Source organism: Hydractinia symbiolongicarpus, chromosome 8, assembly GCF_029227915.1.
Source record: "Hydractinia symbiolongicarpus strain clone_291-10 chromosome 8, HSymV2.1, whole genome shotgun sequence".
Taxonomy (NCBI): domain Eukaryota; kingdom Metazoa; phylum Cnidaria; class Hydrozoa; order Anthoathecata; family Hydractiniidae; genus Hydractinia; species Hydractinia symbiolongicarpus.
The window spans coordinates 5,415,195-5,434,449 of NC_079882.1; the positions used below are offsets into that span (position 1 = coordinate 5,415,195).

The 19,255-nt window shown below is 32.5% G+C and overlaps 1 protein-coding gene across 3 annotated transcripts in view; it reads left to right on the top strand.

Moving 5' to 3' along the window:
- The first annotated feature begins 1,592 nt into the window (after positions 1–1,592).
- LOC130654218 (uncharacterized) overlaps positions 1,593–19,255 on the top strand; it is a 33,131-nt gene continuing 15,468 nt past the window's right edge. The window contains exons 1-4 of one of the 3 annotated variants that reach the window (XM_057456761.1): positions 1,747–1,814; positions 2,716–2,751; positions 9,904–9,942; positions 17,712–18,096. In XM_057456761.1, the coding sequence (XP_057312744.1) occupies positions 17,756–18,096 (341 nt within the window). In that variant the 5' untranslated portion in view covers positions 1,747–1,814; positions 2,716–2,751; positions 9,904–9,942; positions 17,712–17,755. Of the gene's footprint in view, positions 1,815–2,715; positions 2,752–7,591; positions 7,873–9,903; positions 9,943–17,711; positions 18,097–19,255 lie in introns of those variants that run through there. The other 2 variants (XM_057456762.1, XM_057456763.1) reach the window with 2 other exon arrangements.

The window sequence follows — 19,255 nt, forward strand, 5'->3', positions numbered from 1 at the left end:
CACACCTGTACGGATGCGCAACACTGTTTACTAACCGCTTAACCCTGTTTTAGTAATGGACTGTTTTTTGTGTTTTTATTTACACAGAGTCAGCAAGAAAGCTTTTTCAAAAGGGTATTATCCCTATACGCCTGTACAACACTGTTTAACTGTACTAAGCGATTAGCCCGGTGTCACATTTAATTTTTTAACTTTCACAAAATCTTATTCCGCAAAATAAAATATATAATATTGACCGATTTTTTTTTTGCTATGGAGTAACAACGGTTTGTAAACTCTGTTTTTATTTCAGCTATCATTGCGGGAATGTTTTTTTTTCAAAATATGTTACAGTCGCAACACTATAATGGTGTATGCGCACAGTCGCAACACTATAATGGAGTATGCGCTTTACTTGATTTACGACAACGCTGTGTCACACCTTAAATTGTGGCTTAACCCGACGGTTCGACGCCGGGTTTTCCGGCTAGTCTATCTAATAATAGCCGTATTCTGTCAGTCTGTTTGTAACGGTGTTAATCACGTACGAAATCCTTAAGATCAGAATAGCAAATGTGATATATTTTCATCAATCTTGCTGCATGGTGTGAATTTCCGTGGATTTTTTAAGGGCTAACGACTAGTTATTAGTAATAAAGATATTCTGTCTGTGTACGAGAAAAAAGTCGTGCCACGGAGACACAATTTTTTATATGCACGAAATAACAAATGCAATACATTCTTACCGACCGAGGAATAAGAAAGTTTCTTGCGGCCTTGACATGCTGACTAGGGAACAGAAAACGACAAGCGCTAGGGTGCCCCTCTGTTGTTTTTTTTGCTTTTTATTTGTCGCATGCACTTCTGTGTGATATAAGTCTTTCCTTTTATGTCAATACGAGTATACTTTTTTGATGGTGTGTTTTTGAAAAAATCAGCCCCATACAATTTCATGAAAAGTTATAAAATTATTGAAGAATTTGAGAGTTTTCTGACCTTGTTCAGTGAAGACGTTCAACACACTGTATATTATATTATTATCAAGTAGCGAAAATATCATTTTTGAGCTTCTGATGGTGTTCGCTTTTGGGAGGTTTCATTACATTAACTTACTACTATTCCGCGCAACAAAGTCTATAAATACAAAACACATTTATTATTTTTTGAGTCCCTGATACAACCCTTTCCCGCACACACACCCAGAATATGGGTTTTAGCATAGATTTTCTAAAACTATACCGCAATGCATTTATTAAGGCACACTCTCTCTCTATTAGACGGCAAATAAACGAATACTTTAACAAAGATATCTTAAAATAAGCACTGTGTAGAAGCTCTTACTTTTTCAGTCACGCAATCTATTTCATTCCAGTATATAGCTGAATATAATGTTCAATGCATTTTCACCATTTTTGAAATTGTTTGTTGCCAAGGGAAATGGCACATTGCAACAGAACTATGTAGAAATAAATTTTTTGATGTTTGCTTAAACCACGTGATATTTTAATAAACTTTGATTTGATAGCATGGTATGACGTCAGATCTGCTAACTCGCTCGATATTTACCGTTACTTTTCTAGTGTTTTATATTGCTGATAACTCATATTTTTAAATAAATTTAAAAACGAAAATTATGTAACGGCAAAAAAAGGAGGAACAATGCTTCGATGTGACAAAATGAGGAAGTCAGAATGTTGATTAAATTTATTTACTTGGAGATTTCTCATTTTATCTAATTAGTCAGTGTGTATTTTTTATTATATTTAAATAATTATGTTTGGTCGAAAAGGCTCATATTATGTTAATTCAAAACAGACAAAAGTTAGTGTCAAAAAGTAAGTAAAATTATCTCTTTACTTTTCTAAAAATATTTCTGCACCCCCGCACTTATTTACGACACTCCGCCCCGTTTATTAAGCTTTCACTTTTTAGGGCGCAGCCTGTAAAATATTTTTACCACAAACTTTTTGAAATATTGGAAGAGTTTTTTTAAAATATAACAAAATACGACACGTTTCAAGTTGATGATCGTTATTTTTATTTATTATTATTTATTTATTTTATTGTATTCAGACGACTACATACAGAAAATCCTACAAATTTATCACAACCTGTAAGCAGGTTTGTATTGCTGAAGGTGTTGTACAACTCTTTCTTGCAGCAGTGAACTTGACTACGTACATAAAATTAATTTCTTTTATTTAATGATTTGTGCTTTTTTTATAATTACTGTTTTTTATTCCTTCTTCTTAATATGCAAAAAAAAAAAGTTGTAAAATTTTGATCAAGTCTGAGCCTAGAAATTCATAAAGGCTATTTTCTTGTGGGAAAAAAAACAATTCACAAATCCAAATAATTTTGTATTGTTGTAGTTAGTGTAAATTTTAAGATAGCAATATGCTTTTCAAAACTATAAATAATTTGCGGATTCTTACAATTAGGACCAAAATCAGGAAAAACTTCTGGATATGGTATTTTGAAGCATATTACATCTGGGGAAAATTTTTAAAAAAAATCTATTGAAAGTTGCTTTTTTGTGATACAATGGCATGAGTATAAATTTAAAATCTGTGACAGAAAGTGGTTTTATAAAAAACACCTATTGGAAGCACTTTAATATCACATGCAGTGAAGAGCAAAACAACAAATATAATTCCCATCTATAGAAAAACAGTCGTCGAGTTTCTAAAACAAAAAATTCGACCATTTTTTACTATATGCTCTTTTTCTTTCTAGAGTTCGATTTCAGGAGCCCAAGATGTCATTTGATGAGTAAGTTCAACTTATTTTTTATTTGTTTTTCTCATCCACCTATTAATTTATTGATTCGATTTGATCGTTTTCGAGTTTGTTTGTGCCGATCGATTTATCACGTATTAGAAAGTGATTACCAAGTTGTTCAAAAACATCGCCATTATGTTCATACGCGTGTTTCAATTGTAACTTCTGATTGGTCAATACAATAGCATTCTTTTAAAAGTAGTTTCAACGTAATGTGACCGTTATAGTTGGCACGTAGCCATCTTTTTGTAGATACTATGTATCGACATGTACTTTTACTTTGAAACAACATGAAGCCGTGAACGCTCGGAGATCTCGAATTGTTTCAGCTCTGAGATTTATCACCGCCGTATAATGTAGCATCTGTCAATTCAAACATTGCCATTAACTATTCAAACTCAAATTTCGTCAACGCAGAAAAGTAAAACTTTGGACAAGTATGATATAGCGCTCGCCACAGACTACAAAACTGTGAGTCAATCTATTCTGTTTAGCGTTCGTAATTAGCATTGATGTCTTAGGCGGTTTTCTAGTGACGGTTGTTGTGTTTGCGTAGCATAAATAGGAGATTTTAATGCGCTAGAACGGTCTTTGCAGGATCCTAATTGATAGCAATACCAAAAAGACCTGAAGAGGCTATCCTGCGTTAATACTTGTATTATTAGTAACAATATCCGACCATATCGGCTAAGTAGTTGTAATAACAATGTCAAATGAAAGATCTCTCATATCAATACCCATATTCTGTCTGTTCAAAATGGCTCCAAGCAGCTTTACTTCAGGTCTAAAGCAGGGTAATTCATTTTGTTGACGGGTGAACCTTTGCACATATTTCTAGGTAATGAGATCTTAAGATTTTCTGTGGAAATATTTCTATAATAATAGCCGTATTTTGTTTGTTGGCCAAAATCGGGTTGTTTTAACTTTACGCACGAAATGTTTATGCTAATAATAACAAATATGAAATAGTTTTAACGACTTCGCTGTTGCGGGTAAATATCTGTGGATTTTTGATGGGCTGACGACTAGTCTAAGATAATAGCCACATTTTTGTGTTCAAAATAGTTGCGCTGCAGCCTAATTGTAGACCTCCCACAGAGTAATTTTATTTCTTCATGACAACAAGCAAACAAGTATGTACAGATAACAATGCGGTAAATATGTACGACAGGTTAATTCCCTAAAAAATTGGAAGTGGTAGCGACATATTGTACGCCTAAAGTGAAATTGCTTTGTTGCTAGTACAATTTAAATAAAAAACAAGGCCTGCTCTGCTGCACATTATAACACCCTTTAAAGCTGTTTTCCCTTTAAGAATATTTTCCACCGAAAAAAACAAAAAGGAACAGAGAAGCTACTGAGGCTGCGCACTTAAATTTTCCGGAGTAAGTGGAATTTATAATCACGATTTTTTTCTCATATTTTTTTGAATTTCTGTGTTTATATGAAAAGCATGTGTTTATTGCTAATAAAGCTTGATAAATGGAGGTGGTAAAAATAAATTGACAAAAAAGTTCGGTCGGATAAAAAAATCTGCAAAAATTGTTAGTCAACAAAAATATTAGTCACTTATCCAAAATTTGGTCACTTTTTGCCAACTTTTTTTTTTCGATAAGGTGTCATCTACAACCTAGTCAAACTGTTTTCACATAGTGTTGAGTTTGAGTAACAAAAGTTAGTTAGAGATAGAAGACTTCATTCTTCTTTTCTTCCGCATGAAAAGTATGTTTAATTTATCTTAATTGTTATGCCTAGACATTACAGCAGGACGTCAATGCATTTAAACTGACGTCAATTCATTGAATATATTTAAATAGCCGATAAACAACATTTTTCGAATTTGCACATTCTTTAGGAGAAAAAAACACATCTTCTTTGAAAAGCTGAATTTTGGCCTGGTTCTGGATTTTTAGTCACACAAACTTTTTGTGTTAATACAAGAGAAGAATAGTGAAACAATATTTGCGCTTTTAAGTTTAAGGCCAAATAACTTGGAAAACGGTAAAAGTAACTGACGTCATCTCCTGCGTGGGTAACTGGGGACGACTTGGGATCACAATAGGACTAATTACCTAAAGCTTGGTCAACCACCCTGCTTTGGAACAGACGGGTAAATGACGTCATCAAAATACAAACACCAATATCTCTTCAACCGTTCGTGAAAAGTGCATGATCCTATACATTTTCTTGGTCAGCGTTTCAAGCTCTACAGATAAAGGCAACGGGTATACAAATTTCGATTCTGGCTGGTCTCTGTTGACGTCAACAGAATTTTAAGCCCTTATATCTCTTTCAACGTTCGTGAAAGGCACGTTATCCATTATATTTTCCTCTTTAGCGTTTGAAGCTCTACACAGTACAGGCAACGAGTAAATAAATTTCACCAAACGTTTTTTTGTTTTCTAACGTCACTAAGACTCCTTCAGCAACCTATATATTTCCCATTGTTCTTTTGCCTAAGTGGATTTTTCACATGCTTATCGACTAGTATAATGTAATTTTAAATCCTCCTTACACTTTTGCTGCTTCAATGTACAAATATTTCTTATTTTTTTATTACACTTGCTAACATTAACGCGCGTGTGAAACCACTGGCTAATAAGTTCACTCAAAAATTGTCTTTGAAATTAAATAATCCAGGGTTTATACGCAGGAATTTATGATCTGAAAAATAATTACGTAATTTTTAAATAGTATAGAATAGAATCATAGTTTCGTTACTGTGTTCACACGAAAGCACAAAAATATGTAAATGTGAAGATTTAACCATTAGAATGATGGTTCGTGTTAGGCACCGTTGTGTAGCTTAGCTCATCCTCTTTCTAAAGCAAGTCAAACACTTAGCATAACAACTCTCTTACGAGTTATAATTGTGGTGCTGCTGTTCTCCGATTTCTGATTTCCGACTTTTTTTGCCGTCTATCACTTATGTTTTGCGGTTTATCTGCCTCGTCCTGTTTTGTACTAGTTTCAAATTCAACATGCTTTCACGGAAATTTTATGACGTCGTTTCGCTTCTCTGAATTTGTAGAACATCTTGATTAAGATCAACGATATCGGATTAACAAATTTACGTAATCAAAAGATGTTGCACATATCCTTTGATAGTGTTTTCTTGGAATATTATTTAACTAACATCTCACAAAATTATGCTTTGGAGATTTTTGGATTTTAGGTTTTTCTCAAAATTGGCAAACATCATCACTTTCCCAAACGTTTTTTTAGGACAGAGGTGTAGACCGAGTAAGCAACGTGGAAAATGTGCAATTTTCAGTTGCAATTTCCACAATGTCTGTATTATGGAACAATCCGTTCGACTTGGGTAGTCGAACGGATTGTTCTATGATCGGAGACATTGTGAAATTAAAGTGTGCTGACGTCAGCAAAAATTAGTACACTTTATGATTTTGAATCTATGTGAAGATTTACTAGTTCGCAGTGAGTGTTACTTAGACAGAAACAGTGTTATTAATTGTTTGTTGTGGCCATCCTCGAAATTCTGCCCTCTTTCCCAATATGTTATGTCCGAAGTTGTAGCTTGATTTAAAACTGCTGTAATCCATTGATGCAAGCGCGCCGTTTTATAATCAAGGTGAAGCTTGAATCCTTTAAACAACGAAGCGACTTTTTCCAACTCCAAGTTAAAGTAAATAAATAAAACGATTAAAAAGGGAAAAAACAGGATTATTAAAACAACGATATTTCCCGACACATATTTTTATAAGTTATATACAAAAACGCGATGCTTTCGATTGTTGCATAAATTGTCAACAACCAACAAGTAAGCAAAAGTTAAGCCTGTAAAAGAGAGAAATTTTGAGCCGCAACCAAAATTTCGTCTTACTTATAAATAAAATCTTAAAATCTTTTGAAGTTTAAAGCTTTAACAGATGTTCACACTCATAGGAATAACTTGATTGCTGGCTGTTTATTTTTTATTTTTAAATTACATTTGCATAAAAACATGAAAGCGACTTTCCACCGGTAAGTACACCGGTATTTACACCGGTAATGTTGTAGCGTTTAATTTCTACCTTCGTTTTGAAGGTAGAATTTAAATTTCAAAATAGCGTCCTCAAAAGCAGCCATATCCATTTTTGCGAAGTACACATTCCAAAATACCGAATAAAATAAAATGAGATAAATTATAGTTGAATTTTTAATGATTTGTTTACTTGCAATTGACTATTCTAATGCGTTTTTTATCATCTTTGGTGTTAAATGAACTAGTTAGCTAGGTATACTATAGTTAGCTCTGAATATGAGGGTATTAGTCCAAACAAACGTGAAATGTCAATGTGGCAAAATTGGTGATGTTACTGGCATATATCCTATGTCTCCGCTTATTGAGTGTACCTTATTTTACAAACAACATCTTTACAAAAAACATTAACTAGATTTACTGACAGCAATGGTAAAACAATAGCTGAGCTATTGAGGCATGTCTTACCCTGTTTATATTTTTCAAGTGAGACAAAAATAGTAGTTTGGGCTTTAAATGTGAACATTTTGTTGATACATTCTTTAAACTTGCATAACTAACTTTTCAAAATTGGTTCATAAATAATCTCGTCTTCATGTTAATCTGCTTTTTTGAATGCGTATTTGGCGGAACGAAAACACATATGGAAAAGGTCTATTACAGCTTAAATCACGCGTGATTCATAAGGGAATTACAATCAAATAACTTCTTTTGAGCTCAAAGCTTTTAATGTTGAATCATTTGATATTCGAGGCATTAACTGAAACAAAAAAATACATTTTTTAATTTATTTAAAGACATAACTGTATTTAAATCTGCAATCTTTTATAATGTTTTATTTAGCTGTCGCTATAGTTCGCTAAAAGAAGCATATTTTCCTAGTAACCAGTAGACAGCGAATAAACTGTACGGAGGCATCGTATAAATTAATAGTCAAATGAATACAACAAATTGTGTATATTTATGAAAAGAAGTGCGCATTCGTCTTAAAGTGATTTCACGTGCTAACCAGAGGTCGTAAAGAAAGTTTGTTGCGAGGGAATTTAAGCCAAGATGTGTATGTGTAGAGTGATGCTGTTTTGTTGTTTTCAAAGATCAAATGGACGAGTCGATTTTGAAAGAAGTGACGAGTATGATTTTTAATTTGTATCTTCTTGTAGAGTTATTTTTTTATCCGTACTTACCAACCTAGGATATAACGAACATCTCGATTTTTCAATCTCCGTTGTCCCAAAGAAACCCTGATCCACCTAACGAAACTCAACGAACGAATTTTTTTAACCATTTGGGAAAAAATCCTTATTTGGTGTTGTTTTCTTCACGAAATCATGTTCCTAAATGGACTTTAATATACAGGGAACTATAACAAACTTGTTTAACAAGAATAGACAAGAACAAAATATATATACAAAAGTGAGTCATGTGTTTAGTCACGTTGTTCTTTCAACCGATACATCATACATATATCGTTTTTACCCCAATTTTGTACCATTAGTAGAAAGCGTGTGAAAATGTCACAGTTTTCAATAAAAAGAATATATGTCAAGTCGAGAAAAGAAAGAAGAAATGCATTATGGGCATGCATTGTCATGTCCTTTAAGTACTAATGAAATTAGGGATTCCTTCTAATAAACAAACTCCTATTTTTAAAAGGTTTTTAGTATTATGAACCCTGATAATTTCACTGCAGTAAAATTAAAAGAATTTTTTTGATAGTAATAAGACTTTTGTCCAACGAAATTATCTTAGAAGAAAACTTTGTCTAAAAATTAGAATACTCGATTAAAAAACTATATTCTTTAGTTGTATTGTTTCTTACATATAACAAAACCTGTAAAAGTAAGAATTCTAAAAAATGGACAAAAGTGACGAAATTTTCTTGAGGTGACGAATATTTTGTCTAACGAATAATTTTGTCTGAAAAATATTCCATCAGACATTTTTGTAAAATTTTAGCTTAGCTACTAGGTGGTCATTATTTTTTTTTTGGTTTAACCTGAAATCTTAGTCTGATATTCTTATTAACCATATTCTTATAAAAAACAAAGTGATATAATTGATTTTAACGCGATGATACAAATCATTGTGCGTACAGATGTGCACCTCAGATTATTTTTAGACATAGCATCACAATAACAGAATCTCTCTAAGCTGGATTTAGATCTTCCACTTGTCGCTGTTTGCTACTTTTGTATTCACCATGATTTCACAGAAATTCTATGACGTTCTATCACTGTTCTGTGAATTCATAGAAAAGTGTGTAAAACCACTTCTCTGTGAATTCATAGAAAATTGTGTGACGTTTTTACTATCCTCATCAAAGATATCTGTACATTCCCTATATGATATTATTAGATATGTGACTTCAAAAGTTTTTTTATAAAGAAATATACAAATATGTGTCCGATATGCAATGGTACATGGAGCTCTAACTACACTCCTTTCTACAGCACTGTTGACATTTTTATGAAAAGGGACAGTTTTTGGCCATTTCTCGAGATTACCCAACAGCATCGACTGGTAGACTCCGAAAGTTCTACTTAGGTAGCTAAGTGAAGAAATTAAAAACTTGCAATGTTCACATATGTAAAATAAACAAAAAAATTAAAATAAAAAAAACGCGAATATTAGTGATGCTGACATCAGCAAGATTTAGTACAGTTTGAAGTTTTGGATCAACCAAATAACTCATGAAGGAGTGAACACGGACAAGTTTAAAGTGTGTGTGAGTGATAAGAAAAGGGGCTAGATGGTTGCTTGTGGTTACGAAAAATAAGACTGTAGACAAGACCTTGACTTCAAATAAATCTGCAGAAAAAATTCTTGTATAATTAGTGTAAAGCAGTGGTTTATTGTTGAAACCAGCTGTTTATCTGCAGATTAGGAATATGCCCATTTCCATATTTACCGCGTCCATATTTCGCGTACTTTTGTTATATAGATAGAAGGGCTGTAGGCCGGTAAAAAAATCCATGTGAATCTTCCTACCGCAATAAAATGAATAAAGTTGTATCTCATATTTGCTATTTCTGTGCCTGTAACGCAACTTTTTAATAGTTAGAAGGTATGTTTTTCGTTCGCTACCTTGAAAACATCGAACCTAAAATTGTTCTCTTGCTCTTTAACATTTGATAAACTTATACATTATTTTTTGTATTTAGTGATCTCAGGAAGGACAAAAATACTGACATCAATGGAAAGTAAGTTGTACTTTTTTTTATTCTTAACCTTCCATAATTTTAAATGATAACCAGCGTACCAAATACACTGAGTTACTTATAACTTGTGAGGACTTCTAAAGTCATTATATTCACTGGTCGCTTCACTTTCCATGATCAATTCAGTCCTGCTCCAAGATTTTAACACTTGGCTAGAAACTTTAAATTTGAAGAATGCTTGGACACTTGTAGATGACACTTTATCACAAGCAAGCATAAAAAGTAGAACATAAATCAAATAACATCGTTTCATTACACATGCAGTCAATATAAATGTGCTTAGTTTTACATTTCGAGGTTCACCCCACTCATCAAAATTGCTATATAATTTTAAATATAGCTTTAATTAATTTTATAATTAAAATGACGATGACAAAGCAATATTTATAACCATTATTTAATTTATTTTCATTTTCTCTAAATATTATATGTAGTAAATTGGCCTGTTAAACAGGTGTGCCTCGCCTAACCGAGATTTCCGTTTTACTAAGAAAATCAAAAACAAAACAGTATATGTCACGAAACAAGTCATGTGAAACCGATATAGAATTCTCTACCATCTAGTCGAGCCAAAAATGAAAAATGGCCTCGATTGCCTCTGTTTGCTGCTCAATAATTACGCAGGTGATAAAATATGTTGAACAAAACTTGAGTCATGACAAGATACTGATGGCAGAAAATAAACAATAGGGGGTGACCATCTCGTCATAACAAAGAAGTGCATATGCAAAAAAACTTATAATATGCTTTAAATCCGCATTCCTTCTTAAAGCAGTTATTTTCCCATCAAATTTGTTCAAGAAAAGTTTTTTCTTAAACCTTTTGAATAAACCTTTTCATCAAGAGGAAATTCGGATAATATAAAAACCTTTCAAAAGCATGTTCGACTCAGATTAGAAGCACGTTTTGTATTTCGCCCACGCAATATGTAGATGCATATATATTTCGAAAGTCGTTACGATGCAGGCATTATAGTGCTGTAGATAGCAAATGAACAGTGACAAAAAATAATGACTGTCAAGACAGTTTAGTATGATCAAGAAGTTCTTATTTGGTAGTAAATATAATATCATACAAGAAAGGAAGTTCATGTAAATGATAGGATGTCTGAAGACTACAAAGGCCGTTTAGCTACAAATGGTGGTCGTTTTCTACAATGCTTATGTTGTTGTGGGTATGCGTGTCCATGTTTAATTTCTTTTTAATTCACTTTATTTATATTTGTATGATAGTGGCTAAATGTATTTCTGATAATTCGATCAATACCTTCGCTACATAAAAATTGCCATTATGTGTCCGTAGATTGAACATTATAGATGTTATCATGTCATACCCAAGCGAGTTTATTCTAGGCTGCATTTTGTCGGCTACAGTTGTTATCAAAGGCCGTTGATTATAATGATGCAACAGATAAGTGGTAAAATTTTTACAGGGTGGTCATTTTATCATTATACGATATCCTTTTAAAAAAATTCAAACAGACGTCTCTTGTAACGCTAAAAATCTACGTGAAGACAATCTACGTGAAAACAATAATGTCTTATCAAGCTATTAAGGTAACTATTAATCAAACAATCTTTCTAATATCACTTAATACACATTCTTGATGATATTAATCAATACCGAGCTAACTTTTTATACTGATGTATAAGAAACTAGCTTAGTATTTGACTATTTAAAATTTTAAAAAAAACTTTTGGACACAGGAAAGAACTTTCCAAGAAGAAATTTCCAGAAGTTTAGAATAATAACAAAAAATATATTCTATTTTTATTTTATTTTTATTTTAAAATTCAGAACATATTAAGAACGTACTTACTTTAGAAAACTGTTTTCGTTAATACTTATACATGTATGCAGTTTAATACAAAACATAATTTTTACACAATCAGATACTTCTCCACCTCCAACTTAGCCAAGAAGCCGATTAGTAATCTTGTAGAAACAAAATTGTTAAATTAAGAAGCTTTTGTGACAAAACCGTTCGCTAGGCTCTTATGGTTTTAAATTATATTATCTAGGATATTTTACGTTCTCGGGAAAACCCTAATATCTGCCAATGAATATAAAAAAAATCATTTATCTTGATTCAAAGAAACAGTTAGGCTGACGATCATATTTGTTTTCTTCAGTGAAGCCATGTAGCAAATAAAGGTGAATGAAAAGGATCCTCCTTATGCTAACTATATTATTCAAGAATAACTGTGTTTTCAACTTGGAGGTGCTATTTTTAACATGTCCGGATATCCCTTTGCTCTCAATGCTGTTTGGTAATACTTGGTCGTTATGGTCCCCTATTTGAAAAATTCGATTAACTTTTTTTGGAATCTTAATCAAATCTTTAGGTTCCTTATCATTGAAACAGGATTAAATGAAGCTTTAGAACAGCTACTCAACCATAACGCATACACCCTAAAATGTTACGTTAAATTTTGGTAAAAAAAAAATGTTAACAATACTTATGCACACAATTTGTACGTAAGTGTAAGTCTTGTCTGCTTAGTTAAGATTCAACATGAAAAAAAAGCACAAAACATTTTTAGGGTGCAATAGGGATTAGGGAATGTTGCAAACTTTCGAAAGTTATGATTTTAAATGTTAAGCGCACTTTAGGGTAGTTTAAAGAATAAAAAAGTTTTAATTACCGGGGCTATCTCGTTAGTTATGAAACTCTTTTCAGGGATATACGTAATACTAACTTAATAATGAGGATCTTGACTGTCAAAACTAGGATTAAAGATGTGGCATTATCTACTTATCAGTCTTATAAAGATGAGCATAATAATAACCTAAGTGATAATGAATCACAAGCCTTATTTTCTTTATCTCGAAATAGCGTTGTCGTTGTACAAAAATCAGCAAACTGTCTAGGGAAAACAAACGGTATTTGTTAAAGATTGAAGAAAGCTTATCCATGATGCGGAATAGTCCCCAGTGAAAAAACAACATAAGATCAGCTCCATTGTATTTATGCAATTAGGTATTTATTCTGTAACTATGATTACTGTTAAACTTTGTAGATATTTAAGACAAAATTTGACATTATTAAATACTTGAAAATGGGTGTGTGAACACCCAAGGCGTTGCAAACAATGTATTTTTTTTGTTGTTGTCAATTAACTATCGCGCCGATTCTTTATTATCGTAGTACTTAATGGATCTTGTTTTTATCGATATTTAAATATGAGTTTACAATATTCTATAAATAAGTGAAGTTCATGTTAGGATTCTAAAAGTTGGTCTTATGATGATAAGTCCTCCTACCTCACTGACATGTAGCTCCTGCACTTTTATTCCTGTGGTGTAAACCTAAAAAAACAGGAATTCAAGCGAAGGTACGCTGCCTGTGGCGAACTTTCATTAGGGCAGTTACTCGACTATAACTCACACCTTTTTTTTTATAAGAACGTATAAATTTTACCCGAAGTTGGATGTGTTATCTTCAGTCTCAAATGTTATTACTTGTGTTCTTACAAAATTTAAAATACGGAAATATGTGGCCAGGTTAACGGATGATGATGAATTTTTATTGGAAATATGGATGAAGTTGTCGTATTGTAAACACATTTGAAAAAAGAAATGTTATGTTACATTTTGGTAAAGAAACTTTTATTTGTAAATCTCGGTGGTGACCCAACTTTGCCTCGCGATATTTTTTTAGAATTTTACTGTGGGGTAAAGCTAAGGGGGCACGAGGAATACTTTCCTGCGCGTGCTATACAACATTGCTCCATTGCTCGCGCATGACAAAATTGCTCGTGTCTCAAATGTACTTTTTAGTGCAATAGGGCAAAAAATGTTGCATGGAGCAAAAATTGTGCTCCACAACTTGGGAGATCATAATATGTTCGGAAAACCGAACCGGGTTTTTCGAACATTAAAAGCGTTTTTGCAATTCTCGTGTTAAGAGCTTTTGTGATAAATTCTCATGTTAAGAACTTCTTTGCAATAAATTCTCATGTTAAGAATTTCTTTGCAACGACAACGTTGGGATAGACTTTTTCATTTTTTAATACTATAATAAAGACCAATCATGATATCTGTGATGGCTTCGTATATACCACGCTCAGACTTGAAGTCAGGGTTTGATGCTAATGCAGCCAGAAGCAGCAGTTGCACTCCGTTATCATGAAAACTATGTGTTCTCTGTTTTGTTATCGCCAATACTTTTATTTCTTCTAATAGTTAGCACTTCCTTGCTTATCTTTTTTCATTGTCAATTTAGTTGGCATATTTACAACTTTTTGTTAAATCTTCTTTTATCAAGAATCTTGCAAGAGAAAACACTTTTTTTTTACTGAATAATACCAAGTGTGTATAGTGGGAACAGATACAGATAGACAATATACCGGATAGATTTTTGGTCCGGTCCAAAGGACTATCCAGTATAATAGAAATAGAGTATAAGCCGTACAATAACTAGCGGCACGAAAAAAGGGGATTGAGGGTATGTGTAAAATGTTCTATTTATAACTCGCAGTTAATAATTTGCAAGTTTCATTAAAATGTTTCGCAAGGACGTTCGCACCGTATTTTCGTTTGTATATACCTCCTAAGCTATTAGAAGAGAACGAACAGAATGGTAATATTAAAGTTAAAACTGTTTCATTTCCCTAGTTGTAAAAATCAATTATTCGCTTAAATGTAACGCTCTTTTACGTAAAGCATCCGGTTTAATTTACAGAACGTTGTGAAACAATTTCGATAACCATGGAAGTCAAACATTTAATTCTCTTTGGTAATTTTATTTGTTTTAATACTACTACCTTGTTTTTTTAAAAAGCGCAATTTATTTTACAACAACACGTTACTTTCAAAAAGCAATAACGTCTACTTTGTATGCTTGGCTAAATCACAGTACATAGGTAGTAAGTCAAAAATGAAATCCAGCTAAATGAAATCCAGCTAAGTAACTATCCTTTTAAAACCACAGGGGTAATCTAATTGATAATTACTCGCTGCTTTTAACTTGGATTTAAAATGCACTTTTCTAAACTATTGTGCTAAACTAGAAACTCCGCTATTATTCGGCTAGCTATAATTCGGGTAGCTATAATTCGGGTAGCTATAATTCGGGTAGCTATTATTCGGGTAGCTATTATTCGGGTAGCTATTATTCAGGTAGCTTTTCCACGGCAGTCACGTATACGTAGTTTTTTTATGAATCTGTAATGCAATACTGTTTTTGTTTCTATAACAATAAAAAGAAATTCTGCCATAGCGTAAAAAGCGAACAAAATTCATCAAACATTTCCCACACGTTCCCAGAAGGCGGCACCTCTAGCGGAAATTTTTTTCTTCACATTTACTTCTGTCAAAATTCATATGCTGTTAAAAACAGTTTACAACCATCCCCAAACAGAACCCGAAAGACGGCGGAACTCTTTTTATCAAATTTCAAACCAGATTAAGGTAAACTTTATATTGCAGTCCTAAATTAAACAAAAAGTCTGTTATACGGGGACTAACTCACTTAGAAATATTTTGATATGATTGCCTTGTTGTATTACCGTAAATAGGGGATTAAGCGCCCGGGCCTATTAGAGCAGGGCGCTTATCAGACATTTAATTTTACTGCACTTTTAATACCATGATTTCGGTTAAATAAACTATTAAAGTACGAGACGATATATAGAGAAATGAATTTCCGCCATCACAACAACCTATATATTATAAGATTTCAACGTGTAAAATTCGCATGTTATGATACTTTGAAAATTGCTTTAAAAATTGAAAATTTGATTGCTGCCATTTTGTTTCTGTCATGACGAAAGAAAAAGATGCCAAGTTTGATTAAATTTAGAAAAGCCTATCAAAAGGTACGGAGGCGAAGAAGTGCGGTATTTCGCCATCTCCCCCTCCCCTGGTCATAATATGTTCAAAAAAAAAAAAAACCTGACCGAATAGTGTTAAGCAAGTGGCGTTGTCAACATTTTAAGTAGCTCCGTAATATTTTTAACTTAAGAGAAAACACAGACGTTAGGTTGTGGTGGTAACTTCATGTATTTTTTGCTTTTAACTGTCTTAGTTAGAGAACGAATGCGGAATTCATGACGTAAAAAGAGAAAAATGGGGTATGATTTTGTATTTATCGACCCAAAAAGTCGTCAAATTCAACATATTATTCGAGTTATTGGCGCGAAGGACACGACGTCATTTGTATCATGTAATGGGTTTTAATAAAATTTCTTAGTTTAAAATAAATCTTACCCATAAAAACGAACAAATTGACAAAACAAACGGACAAATTGATATTTTTTTATAGAGCAGTAAAAGTGTTATCTTCGGCAAATAAAATCTAATGAGAATCTACACTCCTCAACCTCGTCCCCAGAACATCCTGTATCTTTTCTGACATCACCGTCCCGATAAAAAAACGAGGTTGTACAATGCTATTTCCTTACTGGTTTCTGAGTGAAAGGGTTTTCACTTTTTGCATATAAATAAATAAATCCAAAATTGTTTCAACTTTTTTAGATAGCCTGGCTGAAAAATTTGTCGATAAAAAAATGAGGAATTATTTAGCCGGTGAAAAATATTTTTACCGACAAATTTTGTTTGCCGATGGAATTCTCTGCCCATGAATTTTCATATTATTATTAGAAAAGTTTCTTAATTTTCAAAGACTACGATTCAAAAATATATTTCTTGTTAAAATATGCATTCAGTCAAAGTAGCTATTTTTAAATTACCTCTTGTAACTCTACGTCAATAAGTAATGTCAAATCTAATGACATAAAACTCAAATTTAAGTAACTAGTGACGAATGTCTCCTTTATTACAATCTTTGTTTCGAACTCAATTTCATAAAGGAAATTTTTTTTAATTGCACAGATAATATTAGAATTGCTCAATAGAAAAGACATTACGTAGATAATGTTAAAATGCCTAATTGATTTCATTGGTTAAATATGCCAGAACACGTCAGAGCTTTTCGTTCGAAATACTACTGTGTGGAAAGTGTTCGGACAGCGTCACTCCACAAGACACCTGCCTTTTATTTATAAAGATTAATATTCGCGAAAAGATTGATATTCGCGCAGATATATTTTCGCAAATCATTTGCATGGGTTAGGAAGCTCTAAAAAACTTTTTTTTAATTATTTTGTGATTACAAATTTTTTCCCAGGAATTTCTTAAGAATGAAGGCTTTTCAATTTTCAAAAAATGTTTGTAGAAGGCGTCTTTTCATCGAGTTAGCATAATAGTAAGCTACAAATTAACCTCTGTTACTAATTGAAAAAGGGACAATTCAAAAAAATATTAATGGTTACGTAAAATTTAGTCTTTTTTCGGATTATATTCGCCATATTAAGGGAACCGCGAAAATTAATCTTACATTCAACTCTCACAAAATATGTATATTCCTGAAGGAAGTGATTCGTATTAACTCCCAAAGTGCTGTCAAAGCAGATTTGGCAATATGTGACCATACTCACCAAAAAAAAAACCACTTGGAGGAGACCGTAGAGATGTGTTATCACTAACCTTTCTGTCTCTTTTTCTTCATTTATGTTTTTATTTATTGAATAATTTTTAGCAAAATTATTCATATTTTGCTTTTTGTTATGTTTCTTTTTTGTTTTTTATTACCTCTAAATATAGATTGTTAGTAAGGTTGTTTGTCATAATAAAACACATTTAAATGACATGTAAGAATAACAAAAACTTGATGATAGTGACGTTAGTGATAAAACGTATTATTCTTAACGAAGGAGAGCAATTTAAGGATTATATATACTGCACTTTAGTCAAGCAGAAACAACAGTTGAAGATTGTATTGGAATTTTAAATAATGTTTCATCACGAAGAATACGAAGTCAATCCAAAAGAGCATCATCACCATCATAAAGGACTTTTTCATCATGGCAGCCCTAAGGCTGGGCGAGATGATAGCCCAAAGCATGAAAGAAAAGGACTTTTTCATCATGGCAGCCCTAAGGCTTGTCGAGATGACAGCCCAAAGCATGAACGAAAAGGACTTTTTCATCATGGCAGCCCTAAGGCTGGGCGAGATGATAGCCCAAAGCCTGAGCGAAAAGGATTTTTTCATCATGGCAGCCCAAACTTAGGACAACAGAAAAGTCCAAAGCAAGAAAGAAAAAGTAGCCATGACCACTTGGATCATGAGAATACGTAAGCACGAAGATTTTTAAGATTATTTCATAATCTGCTATTTTGTTTTATTTTGATATTTTATTTTATTTATTTATTCCCACACAAATCTTTTATATTATTCAAACTTAGATATTTAATTCTGTTTTTTTAACGATTAATACTACACAAATATTTTAATGCCAGATGATATGTGATATTAAAGCGACTACGCGTGCGCAATTTAACTTATAATATCCGACATAACTAAAAGTTTTGCAACATTAGTCAGAAAAGCTTTTATTATAAAGAGCAACAAAAGATATAGTTTTTAGTACTACCTGAAAACCTTTTTTTCGGACCTTTCCTTCGAGTATAGATTTAAGATATTTTATGCCAGGACGGAAGGTTCAGAATTCGATTTTTATATAACAAACGAAGAATCCCTGGAGACGAAGTTAGTTATGTAACATTCTCTTGAAATTTTGGAGGAAAATAAGTACTAATGCTTTTTGTTCGGTTTGGGTATTAGCTACATCATTTAAGTGTATTTTAACGCTGTAATTATCTCTGTCAGAGAAAGCAAACTTCTTTTGTTTACACACAGCGTGTAGCAGCGAGATTAACTTAGCGAAGATTTGTTGTGGAAAAAAAAAAAGTAGAAACTTTTACCATACAGCAATCTTAAACCGTCATTCAAAAATCTTAATTTTTTTTAGTTTCGCAACCATTATGTTTTTTGTTGTGGCGCAACCATTATGTTTTTTGTTGTGGCGCAACCATTACGTTTTGTGTACTACATATGTGAAATTGAACTCAAAATATTCACTCATTCGCCTCATGGATCATAGACTTTTAATAATAAACAAATGAATGCGTAGCTAAAACTAATAGGGGTTTAGTAACTAAGCTGTTCCATGTCTACCTGATGCATGTCTAATTAATGTTGACTGGGCGCTGACAACAGCAACATAACTACTTTAGCCTTGCTAATTAGATATTAAAGCTTTAATTAAATTACTAAAAATTTGTGTATGATTTTTTGTTGTATTAAAATTGTCATAATATCCCATCTAAGAAAAAGAGTGACACTACACGTTCGCTCTCCTTCATTGATGTTACTTTCCATCCGTACACTTTCAGGAGAAAAGTGTGTATTAAACAGACCACCAGAAAGTTTAAAGAGGTAGCAAATAAAACG